Here is a 12,226-nt window from a genome sequence, read left to right on the forward strand (position 1 = left end):
CACGTGCGCGGGGCCCTGGTGGCGCCGTGTGGGGACCGGGCCGCCCGGACCCTTCTCAGGCCGCTGGCCCCCGACTCCTCCGAGTGCCCACACTTACTCTCAATTTTCTTTATCCTCATTTCCCAGGGAATGAAGATGACCATGAAGTTACAGGCCAGACGCACAAACTTCCGCCAGAGCTGAAAAGGAGGGGGCAGGGTGAGAGAACGTCACAGTTTGTCAACGTGGCAATGACTTTGGGATGCTAAGGTCCTGAATGGACCACAGGCTCTCAGACACACTGTCTGGTGGCTTTAATCATGCTTTTGCAGGACTTTGGGCAATACTAGGACCAAAGCAGCCCCCTTGTCTCCTCCGTGCTCCCGTTCAGGGGACGGCACCTGCTTCGGGCTCTGAGCTGTGCTGTACCCAGGTGCCCGTGCTCCAGGGTCACACCTGCCTTACTCCTCCCATTCCTGCTCCGGGGACTAAATGCAGTGGCAATTACTTGAGGAATAAAGTCCAAATGCACCCAGTTGACCCCGCTCTGGGGAGCAGGGCCCAGGAATCCACGTGGCCAGCAAACTGCCCAGGTGATCCCAGTTCCCTGTTTCGGGGACGAGGAGTCCAGAACACCCTGAATGTGAGCCCCTCGTGCGCCTCCTGTCCTGCGGCTGTGTTTGTCTCCCACCCTCTCTCCCGGCCACCACTGCCAGCGGTGAGATCTGGAAATTTGTCTTGTGTGTTTAAGACGCAATTGCCAAGGGTTCAAAATCTGTATTTTTCCCCCCTTTTCCTCCAAGGAGAACAAAGCAGAATGTGCCCTGACACTGGCTCAGCTCTCCCACAAGTATCAGCAGGCTGTTCATTTTAACACACAAACAATCTGGGTTTGTGTTGGAAGCAAATGATATCATTGCAGAAAGAAGGCTCGCAAATGTAATTACGACATTCTGAACTCTGAGACGGCACATGGTCCCGATGCAGACACGCACGATAATGTCCTTCGGGATGTGTCTGCTGAGGCCAGAACAGCTGCTTGTAAATGAAAATCTGTTTGAATTTTATCAGACGTTGCAATTGTTCGTCTTCTGTGCATGATTCCAGACCCGGCTCAAACCTAACCACGCCCATGATGATTTCATGTAGCTTCGCTGGAGAGAGAAATAGACCCTTCCTTCTGTGAACCTCCCAGCAATCGATATTCCTGTAATGCTGATCAGAGCCTACCTCGTGTTGCCTTGAGATCTTCCTCGTGGCACACGTGCTTTAGCATGGAGGGGAACCAGAGCTTTTGCTCTTGCATCCCCTATGGCATGCAGAAGCAGGGTGCTCAAACATCCTTGGGGGCGGGTTTGGTGTTGGAAAGCCTCTGAGTCTCTGGCCCACTGGGAGTGAAGTCCCGAAGTGTCAGAGGCCCTGGGGGGGGGGGCCCACCTGAGTTGTAGCCCCAGAGCAGCTGCTATCCTACTATGCGCTCCTTGGAAGGGATTTTCTTTCTTTGGGATTCAATTTCCTCATCTGTATGAGAAGCAAGATTCAATCAGTGGTATTCAGAGTTACTCTTTCAGTTTAAATTTTGGTTGAATTTCAATGAGAATTTCAGTGCTGGAACACACTAAAGCAGAGGAACTTTTGTAGGTAAGAGACAAACCCTCCTCCCCAGCCTCAGGTGCTCATACGAGAAGTCAGGGGGCCCCCAACTCAGCTTCCAGGGCCCTGAACCTCCAACACTCATTCCGGTAATGCAGATCTACACCAGCTTCCTCAAGGAGCTTCCCAGAGGTAAATGTGATTGAAAAACGTGATTTGTTGATGGCCAAGATTCGGTAAGGCATGAGAAAGATATGCTTCTCTTGATTGGCACCAAATCTCCATGGAAAGCTCTGGAACTCTGAAATGATTTGAGGTTTTAAGAGCAACGCAAAAACATACCAAAGCAAAACCAAAAGCCAAACTTGGAAGAAATAGGTCTTAATTGTGGGCCTGGGTTATTGGGTACCAAAAATAAGAATAAGCTCATTCTTTCCTGTTTGGAATGTCCTGTAAATTCGCCTGGAATAAAGGTGTTCTAACAACACATATTACAGTTTATGAAAGATGAATTCATTCCGAGCATGTCCTGAGCACCTGTGTGTGTTTCCGGGACCGAGGATGCAAATAGACAAGACATGTAAAATGTCAGCGGGTGCAAAGCTTACATCCAGGTGGAGGGAAGGCAGCCTCAGATGAGTCAACGCCACAGGGGTACATGGTCCATTAGGATGGAGGAGAAAGATCTTTTAAAGAAGGGGATCAGGAGAGGTCCCTCTGGGGAGGTCACACATAAGCTGAGACTTGAATGAAAAGGAATCGATATTTCCAAAAAAGAATAAATTAGTAGAAGAACTATCTAGGAGGGCAGGGCAGCCAGGAAGATCTGTGAGTTAGCACATGCTGGGCATTTCACTGCAGAGGATGGAAGAGGGGTAAGTGAGGTAAGATCTAACAGGAAGGCAATGGCCAGATCAGGTGGGTCATGGGAAGGAGTTAGATTTAATTCTAAGTGTAATGAAAGCCTATCTATATATCCGTGTATGTATCTATGTATCTATCTGTGTATCTTTGTATCTATCTGTGTATCTTTCTCTCTCTCTCATCTATCATTATCTTAAGTAAGGCCTGGCACGAGCAGTTTCCTGTTTCGAGGATTGCAACGGCTCCTGTGTGGAAAAGAGTGGGTTACGGGGGATGTGCATGGAAGAAGGAAGACCTGCCTGTGTATATACCATCATGGGCAGGTGCCAAATCACATCACGAAGGCTCTCGGGAACGGTGACCTCCTTTGTTGGTAGGGTGTGAGACACAAAGAACATAGACTATTAGAGCCAGAAGGAACTTTGAGAATCAAACATGAAAACCAAAGCCAGAGCAGGGAACCGATAGCAGAGGGACTTGGGTGTCCTGACTCCTGCCGGAGGGACTTCTCGGGTCCCCGTGCTCTCACACACTCACACCTGGCTTCCTTCAGAAACACAGACATGTGCTGGTGCTGAAGGCAGACTGTCGGGAGTGAGCTGGCATTGAGTGGATATCCACGTGAATGGGGGATGCAGGCTGGAAACGGGGGGTAGGGGCGGCTTCCCAGGATGCCTGGTGTGGCAGCTCTGTGAGTGGGGACCGGGATCTCGGTGCTGGGAGTCACGGAAATGGGGAGCTGTATTACGCTAAATTTACTGTTTGGAAAACAGTTACCGTCTTCAGCATATAATCCAAGGACTATGAATAGACGGGCTGTAGGCAGTGCTCCGGCTGGCTAGGTACCTTCAGTTTTCTCTACCTGGCAGCTGGAGCAGAATATCAAAATTTCCGGTGTAAAATAAGGTGGAGGAACGCAGTTCTGAATATGGGGAGGGGAAGAACCAAAGTGTGAAGAAGACGCTGTGGGAGAATGATTTTTCTTGGGCATTTTATTGCGTCTCCAGAAGACAGAAGAAGCCGAGTCTGGGCTATTTCATTACCCCAGGGTCTAGAACAAAGCGTGGCACACGGGTTAAACTGAACTGGATTGAACCACTTTCTGTGGGGCCCTTGATCCTAGAAAGGCAGGCAGCTGGGTCGGCCTGGTGCCGGCAGAAAGCCTTGGGGCAAGCTTAGGTGAGGCTGAAAATTCAGATTCCCTTTTCTCATTCTAAACACCCTGCTTCTAATAATTCAGCCCATTATCAAATTACACCTTAATCCATATTGATCTTACTGTGACTAAAAGTTGCAGTACTTTTCACTCTTACATATGACAGGTTGTCTGAACCCAAGTGAAGGACCTTCCAGCATTTCCAAGTGTTTTCCCATAGCATTTCATACTGTCTGTTTAGGGGAAATAAGGAGGGAGCACATATGTTTATTATTCAAAAGATAATTTTGTTTTCTGTATTTCATCCATAAGCTCCGTCATAGTGTGACAGGCATATGCAAGCAGTCATGGGTAATCTTGGTCATAGGACTCGATTCGAGTTTTCAGGCAGAGTCTATGGAAAGTAAGGGGACAGCCAAGGCAGAACCTTAGGGATCCTTTGAGATTTTATACTTTTTCAGTTAAGTAAAATTTATGGCCAGCTTTAATGTAAACTTCATTAAAAATACTTTTTTGGGGGCACCTGGGTGGCTCAGTCGTTAAGCGTCTGCCTTCGGCTCAGGTCATGATCTCAGGGTCCTGGGATCGAGTCCCAGCATCGGGCTCCCTGCTCAGCGGGAAGCCTTCTTCTCCCTCTCTCACTCTCCCTGCCTGTGTTCCCTCTCTCACTGTCTCTCTCTGTCAAATAAATAAAATCTTAAAAAGAAAAAAAAGAGGGACGCCTGGGTGGCTCAGTCGGTTAAGCGTCTGCCTTCGGCTCAGGTCGTGATCCCAGGGTCCTGGGATCGAGTCCCGCATCGGGCTCCCTGCTCAGCGGGAAGCCTGCTTCTCCCTCTGCCTCTGCTTCTCTCTCTCTCTGTCTCTCATGAGTAAATAAATAAAATCTTTAAAAAAAAAAAGAATACTTTTTTGTTTCAGAAAATCTAAAAAGGGTGCATCTTTTGTCTGTTAAAGTATAACAAACTTTTAAAAAAATACAATATCCACTATTGGCAAAAATATTATGAAACAGTATACTTGTTGTGTATGGCAAGATCAACTATCAAGGGTTTTGGGAAATAATTTATTAATATTTATCAAGAGCCAAAAAATTACTTATATTTTTTTCTACAGTGATTATAGTTCTGGCATTTATCCTAGGAGAGGAATTTTAAAAGGTAAGAAAAAGGGGCGCCTGAGTGGCTCAGTCGTTAAGCGTCTGCCTTTGGCTCAGGTCATGGTCCCAGGGTCCTGGGACTGAGTATTGCATTGGGCGCCCTGTTCAGTGGGGAGCCTGCTTCTCCCTCTCCCCCTGATCATCCTCCCTCTCTCTCTCAAATAAATAAATAAAATCTTCAAAAACATAAACAAATGAAAGGTAGGAAAAGCAATATGTGCAAAGATATTCTTTGCAGAGTTATTAATAATAGTGGAAAATTACAGACAAATATTCACCAGCAGACAAATAACTAATTAAGTTAATGTATGTCTGTCTGTCATGGAAAATGATTATGTGTAAACAATACAGAGAACATGGAAAAATCCTTCTGTTATGTGTGGGGTTAAGTGAAAAAAGAAGCAAGACAAAAAAGCTTGTATACTATAAATACTCTCAGTGAAAATTATATATTCAGTGACTAGAATGTGAGATTTAAAAAAAAAGATACTATATAAGGGCATGATTTTTTTCTTTGTCTTCTAAACATTTATGAATATTATTGTAATGTCTCTCTAAACAGATAACTTCAATATATACTAAAGTTTAGCATTAAGGAACTGAATGGAAAAATTAACAAACAAAAACCTTAGCATTGAATTATAAAGTGAGCTTTGGAATATATCTGTAACTTTTCATTGCAAGACGTGCAGTGAAAAAAAAAAAACCCTACACCTACGGGTGGGAGCAAGTCAGGAAGGATGCTAGATCATTTTCTCAAGGGAAGATGCCATTTCTCGGATGAGTTAGGCTCACCCAGGGTCATGTGCAATCGGTAGGTGACCACATCCAGGACTAAGCTCCAGGTTCTGGGACATGCAGACCTTGCAGCTCACGGCACTGCTCTCCAGCTGCAGTGGTTGATGGGCACAGCCCACGTGCAACGACAGGCACAGTGGCCCACAGCTTCCTGGCCCCAAGACCACAAGAGGGGGTGGGAGTGCCCGTGAACGCGCACGCTCTCACCTCTGCACCTGCTGCTTGGTAGCCGCGGGTCCTGGTCAGCCTCCCTTCAAACTTCAGCACAATCTCCTTCGCTCGCCTGAGAGAAGAAAAACACGACAGTGAGCACAATTTTATCATAGCTGCTATCTTGGCAAAACGTGCGGAACTACGACGGGAGCAGGTGGGCAAAAGGTGAGCGACACGATGCCGCGGCACGACGCGGCTATGCAGAGAGGCGAATCGTTCTTTTCCTGACCTCCGGCAACCAGAAAGCTCCCTTAGAAAATACTTCCTGAAAAAAATAAAACCACTTAAGTGGATAAATTCTTAGAAAATGATGAATCAATGACAAAATGAGTTGCGACGAGTTCTTAAAGCCCTTCCCTGATTGTTGTCTGGGAATCGATCATGAGCAGGTGCGGGGTGGGGGAGTCCTGGCAGCGGGCACTAGGGGGTCTCACCCCTCCCCTTAACCTCAGCAGCCTTCCTCCTGCAGCGTCAGAGAAAGTCAGACCTAGCCTCGGGGAACCTGCCTCGAGGAAAGGGCAGTGTCTACATAGCCACAAAGAACCTGATTCAGCCTACACCAACTGCTGACACGCTAACTGACCACTTTGGTGAGCTGACCCGATGTCTCCACCTAAATGATTAATCCTTGAAATGCACTGAATTCATTGGGATAGATGGTTAAATCCACACCTACAGGAATAGCAGGATTCGACAATTAATATTAGCACCAGTGGGACAGACAGCCGTCGAGGACCCTTAGAGGTGAATGTCACCTTCAAGGTGACCTCATCTGACACAGCGCTGATGAGACCCTCGTTATCCCCGGCCAGCCCCCCTCCCCTTGATTATGCTCGGTGCTGAAGGGCTTGGTTCTTTGGAGTCCCTCGATCTCCAGTCTGCCCCGTTCGCTGCTGGGGAGTCTTGTGTGTACACCCCAATAGCCTTTTAGCAACACGCACTGCTGCTGAGTCTTTCCCCGAGAGACGCAGGAACTGGCTGACTCCCTTTCCCACCGAGGGAACCGTGAGCTAATCAGAGGGCTTGCTGGGTTTTGGGGCGCTGTGCCCTCCTTGCCATCCTCCCAGCTCCCGGGCCCCGCCCATGCCCTGGCTTCATTCCGGTCAGAACCACAAATGCAGGCAGGGGTGAGGGTTGATGCCCGACCCTGCCCAGCATCTAAAAGACAGAGGCCTATACAAGTGAAATAATTTGTTCCATCTCATGGTTTATAATTTTCTTGCGGCAAACATTTTCTGCACACTGACTTGGATCAAGCAGAGCAGGACACAAGGTACATAAGACAGAGTCAGGGCGCTGGGAGAGCCCTCGCTAACAGGGCGAAGGAGCCCTGAGGCCACAGTAACTGGGAGAGAGTGGTGGTGGTAAGAGTATCGAGAGGGTGGGGCTGGACCTGGGGGACCAGGGAGGACCCACGTCACCTGGGCCTCCGCACAGACCCATGTTGACTCAAGGGCACTGTCCACTTGCTCCCCACGAGGGACGTGGGCCGGCACCGCACCCTCCCAGACAGCTGGCTGTTGCTGCCGACTCAGCGAGGGCTCCCCGCTTTTCTCTGCGTCCGCCCCCTCCCTGGCTCCCCACCCGGTCAGGCTTCAGTGGTCTCTGTGCTTTCCAGACGCCTCAGCAGGTCCAATGAGTGAGGCATTGCTCCAGCAGCTTCTCAAGGTGACGAGGGAGGAGACGTGGGGGCCAAGGGATGATGAATGGAGGTGCTCAGAGGACAAGCCGCCTCTGAGAGCCTGACAGCCGGCCGCGGCAGCCAGTGGGGCCCTGTTGGTGCCCGGGCTGAGCCCCTGGCCAGGCGTCAGCGTGGAAGGCCTGGTTTACGCTTTTGTAGGTTTGTTTGTTTTTAAAGATTTTATGTATTTATTTGACAGAGAGAGACACAACGAGAGAGGGAACACAAGCAGGGGGAGTGGGAGAGGGAGAAGCAGGTTTCCCGCGGAGCAGGGAGCCCAGTGCGGGGCTCGATCCCAGGACCCTGGGATGATGACCTGAGCCGAAGGCAGATGCTTAACGACTGAGCCACCCAGGCGCCCCAGGTTTGCCCTTTTGATAGAAAAGTTATCATTTGCTGTGCTCTGCCTGCAGGTCGAAAACACTTAGTCTCTTACTAATAATTAATGATCATTAATTACTAATTAGTAATTACTAATTACTCCTTCTAAGCCTCAATAAGCAATCAGCAGGAGCATTTCTGCACGATTTTTAAAAAATTCTGATACAGCACATGACCTTTTGTTTTAGGATAAATTTCTGCAATGATTCCTTTGGCGGAGTTCCTCTGTTTCAATAGAACATTGGTCAGGGTCAGAGAGCCTGGGTTTAAAGCTCAGGGCCAGCTCCTGGAGGCTGTGCATCCTGGGGTAAGCCACTTCACATCTCTGAGTATCAGTTTTCTATCTGAAATTGCCATCCTCACTCAAGGGAACAGATGTGGGGGGAGCCGATATCATACATGGAGGATTAGCCAGAAACCACTGAGACGACAAACGACAGGCGCCCTCAGCCATCTGCCGAGCCATCCAAGGACCAGCCGGCTGCCTCTTGGGCCAGCCTGGAAGAGAATGCCTGCAGGGGGGAAGCTGACAAAGCTGCGATTTGATGGGAGAGAAATGCAAAGCCTGATGGCCGACCTGGGGAAGAGGGGCTGTGTGCTTGGCATCCGGAAAGGGGCACTAGCAAGGTTCTGATCCTGTCCACGCTGGGTGCCCAGTGATCAGGGCTGCTGTCTGTTTCTGCACTTGATAGGTCAGAGTAGCTCGGTTTGACCATTCAATTAACTCCCTCTGCTGTGACCCCGGGCGTCAGCATCATCCATCAGGACTCACTGGCGGGGGTGTGACTACCGCGTATCAGAGATGGCGCGAGGTCCCGTTTAACCCTGGAACTCTCCGTGGGTCTCCGACTTCAGTATACGGAAGAATCCACCTGAATGCATGTTAAAGATACTGCCCCCCCCCATACTTTCTGATTCAGCAGCTCTAAGGGCAATCAGGGATTCTGAATCTTTAACAAACACCTGCCTGCTTAATGCGGCACAGTTTTGGAAGCAGGAGGCGGGTGCCATTCTGCACCATCACCTCAGCTTTAAAGAGAAAGAAAAGTGGCCAAGAAATTAAGAAAGCTACCCAACACCGCATAGCTAAGGATTGGGAGGCAGTATTCGAATTCAGGCAGCCCGTCTGCAACTCTTTAGCTGTTCACTATTATCTATTATCTAAACAGGCTGTCCAGTGCGACTCTTAGCATCATCGTTTTCTGGTTTCCCATAGAATCTGGTTTCCCCCCAGAAGGAGTAATAGCCCAGCAGGTGAAATTACCATCAGCTTTCATTCTGGCTTATAGACTTGTCTCCTGGGAGTTTGGTTATTTTTTTCACCTCTAGACACAATGCTAAAATCTAGTGTTTGAAAGGGAGGTAGAAAACCACAAACACCAACACACACACACACCCAACCCAGACACACACACACACACTCACAGAGATACTGGCCACCTCGAGGCCCCTGTGACTTCTCTGAGTCAGATCAAGAGTGCCTGCCCGCCACTCTCACGCGGGTCTTTGTGCTCATTTTCTTGGGCAGGACAGGGAGGTTTTGTGGAAAGCATATTTGCAATAATCAATAATGGCTGCTGAAGCCCTTACCTCAGTGCTCCCAGCTTCTGTCCCATGGTCCAGGGTCTGCAGCGAATGTTTGCCATGAGATCTTTCTGGAACTGTATATTCTGGAAGATTTGTTCTGGATCATTGCTGTCCCCTGTCTCATCAGCATTAAAGCTGTCATCCAAGTTGCTGAATGGATCGGGGCATTAAGGAGGAAATCTGATTAGTAGAATTGCTTCCAGCAAAGATCTTGCCCGGGGCACGTTCAGCATCTTGCTGCCCCAGGGTCATCTGTCTGAAGTTTGTATGTGTAGAGGGAGAGGGACCCAGGGAGGCAGAGAGAGAATTGGGCAGTCTTGGACAACCACTGAAGCACATTCATTGGCATCTGTCACTTTGGTCGGTCAGTGAAAGAAAATGGTTTGTCTGGATGAAAGGTTTTAGCAGAAGATGTCATAGAAGGAGACAAGAGGGTGCTTATATGAACAATTCCTGAATAGCAGCATTTTTGGTGGCCAAACAATTTCTATTCCAGGCTGATTGAAATAATCAGCTCATTTCAGAGACAGGGCTCCTCCTTGTCCCCCAGCTCTGGAGGCAAAATAAAGAAAAGCCAAACGCTGTCATCCAGAGACCCCTCCCTGCGTGCCCACTTCCATTCTTGGAAACTGGGATAGTGGAGGGAGAACGGGCAGCAACGTCTAGAAACAAGAATGTAGCCAAGCAGATTTACGTGGGCAGATATTACAGGGAAAGAGTTACTGTGTGAGAGAACTGTTTTTCCACAATGTAGCAACATTTATTCCCAGTAACAATTAATATGCTCATCTTAATGCGACTTTTCAGGAGGAGATGAGTATTCTGCTATTTGATCAATGATGTCCTTATAAGTAAGAGGAAATAATTCCTTTGCTTTTCCCGGATTCAGACGGTTTTTACTTACTCATAGGAGAATTTTCTCCAATTTCTCCAAATTAATGGAGGTTTTAATATACCTTTATAAACACCTAACAGATTCGAACAGTACTCCCCGACTTGTTCCTAGCCTGAAGCCCTTTCCAACAGACACCTTATTTATTATGAGAGATGGATTATCTGCTCTCTCTTGACATCACCGATTGAGTCAACAGAGAGAAATCAGAGAAGGCCTGCCTGTGGGTTGGGCCAGGTTGGTGTACCTTGGATTCGGGTCCCCTGGTCAATAAGCAGGTGGCCAGCCCCATTGTACAAAAGCCCAGAGAAAGGAGTTTCTGAGTTCATTCTGAAGGAGAGGGGAGCGGGATGGGGACTCTGTCCTCTGGTCAGATGCAGGCAAGGCTCTGGGGTGACTTGGGCTCCGTTCCTCCACTGTCCGGCCGACGGAGGGGGCCGACTCACCTGAGCAGCAGGGACTCCTGGTAGAAATAGTGCTGGCTGGTATTTCTCCGGATGCTTCGGTAGTTCTGGGATGCCTTTGAGGGTTTCATGGGGGCTGCCCTGCTGCCAGTGACCTCTAGGGGCCGGCAGGGTCCCAGGAGGCCGGCCGCTGGGGTCTGCTCCAGCCGAGGCTTCTGCAGGGGAGCTGCTAGTCGCTGTGCTCGCTGGTTCTCAGGAGCAAGAGTGCGCGTCGGCAGCTGGTCCTTGGCGAGGACTCCAGTTGTGCGTAATGTAATGCTGAGGTGGCCGCGGCAGCGGAGATTGGCTGCAGTCTGGGCAGACAAAGGCGGGAGGCTTGGCCAGGTTGAAGCAGGGATCGCTAGGTGCTGCCCAGAGGCTCACATCTGTGACCCCGCGCACCCAGACGGGGCTCTGCGGTTTGCAAAGCGCTTTACATCTATTCCTGTGACTGGTGTTGACAAAACAGAACGCAGGGCACAGATTTTTTTTTTTTTTTTCTCGTTTTTACCTCTCAAGAAAGAGGCTTGGAGTAAGAATCTTGCCTGTGTTCGAACGGCAGAGTCCAGGAGAGGAAGTCATAACGTCTTACATGGTTTTTACATTTTTTTCTCAGCTTTCTTTTTCCACTTGGAGAGAAGTCAGATCCCCAGAAATGTTGCACCACGAATATTGCAAACCCCCAGCCTGGATCCTCTAGTCGCTGACATTTTGCTCCCTCTGCTTTATTCCTATCTATTTACTTTTCCCCCAACATCATTTACAAGTATGTTTCAGAAATAATGACACGTCTCCCCGAAAGATTTCAGCGTGATATTAATAATAATCAAATTGACATTTTCTTATATTTTACATTTTCTAAGTGTGGCCACATTGATCAGCAGGATAATCCTATGAGGAACGGGGTGAAGAGATTTTAAGAGGCCCGCTGGAGTTTCTTAATGCGAAGGCAAGAACTGGAAAGAGTAGATGCTCACACAGGTATCCTGAAAACAAATCACCTGTTGCTGTAAGACGGAGTGCCCCGCGCAGGCCAGTCCCTGGGGACACATCAGCCTCTGCTCCAACCCTTTCCTAGGTAGAAAGCTACCTAGTCCCCTTGTCACCTGCATGTTCCCCTCTCTAGTCATTCACTGGGGTTTTCCACCAAAGAATTTATCCCCAAATCCAGGACTTTCCCACAGTTTCATGATATAAAACCCTATTTTCTGCTTAAATACACAAAATGGTCTGTTTGCAGTTTGTACTCACTAACAAGAAGGTGTGGGGCTGAAACAGAAAGGTCTCTTTCCGTCGAGCACTCCACCTGGTGCACTAGCTTCATGCGGGTGAAGAAACGAGTGGGTGGGCAGAAAATCCATCAGCCCCTCTAGGTATGGGGTTGGGGCACGGGCTGCCTTCTCCTATGTATGCATTCCTCCATTGACTCATTAGCAAATTAATTAGGTAGCTTTTCGGTCTGCCCCACACTGGGCGGCCAAAG

General features: G+C 48.8%; 1 protein-coding gene across 1 annotated transcript in view; it reads right to left on the reverse strand.

Moving 5' to 3' along the window:
- The window catches only part of TMC3 (transmembrane channel like 3), a 33,781-nt gene extending 22,946 nt beyond the window's left edge, over positions 1-10,835 (reverse strand). The window contains exons 1-4 of the mRNA XM_032392107.1: positions 10,747-10,835; positions 9,412-9,558; positions 5,754-5,829; positions 98-179 (exon numbers count right to left, since the gene is read on the reverse strand). Coding sequence (XP_032247998.1) covers positions 98-179; positions 5,754-5,829; positions 9,412-9,558; positions 10,747-10,835 — 394 coding nt within the window. The remainder of the gene's footprint in view (positions 1-97; positions 180-5,753; positions 5,830-9,411; positions 9,559-10,746) is intronic.
- Between the last annotated feature and the right edge of the window lie 1,391 nt (positions 10,836-12,226).

The sequence above is a fragment of the Phoca vitulina genome, unplaced genomic scaffold (genome assembly GCF_004348235.1).
Source record: "Phoca vitulina isolate PV1807 unplaced genomic scaffold, GSC_HSeal_1.0 scaffold65, whole genome shotgun sequence".
NCBI classification, from domain to species: domain Eukaryota; kingdom Metazoa; phylum Chordata; class Mammalia; order Carnivora; family Phocidae; genus Phoca; species Phoca vitulina.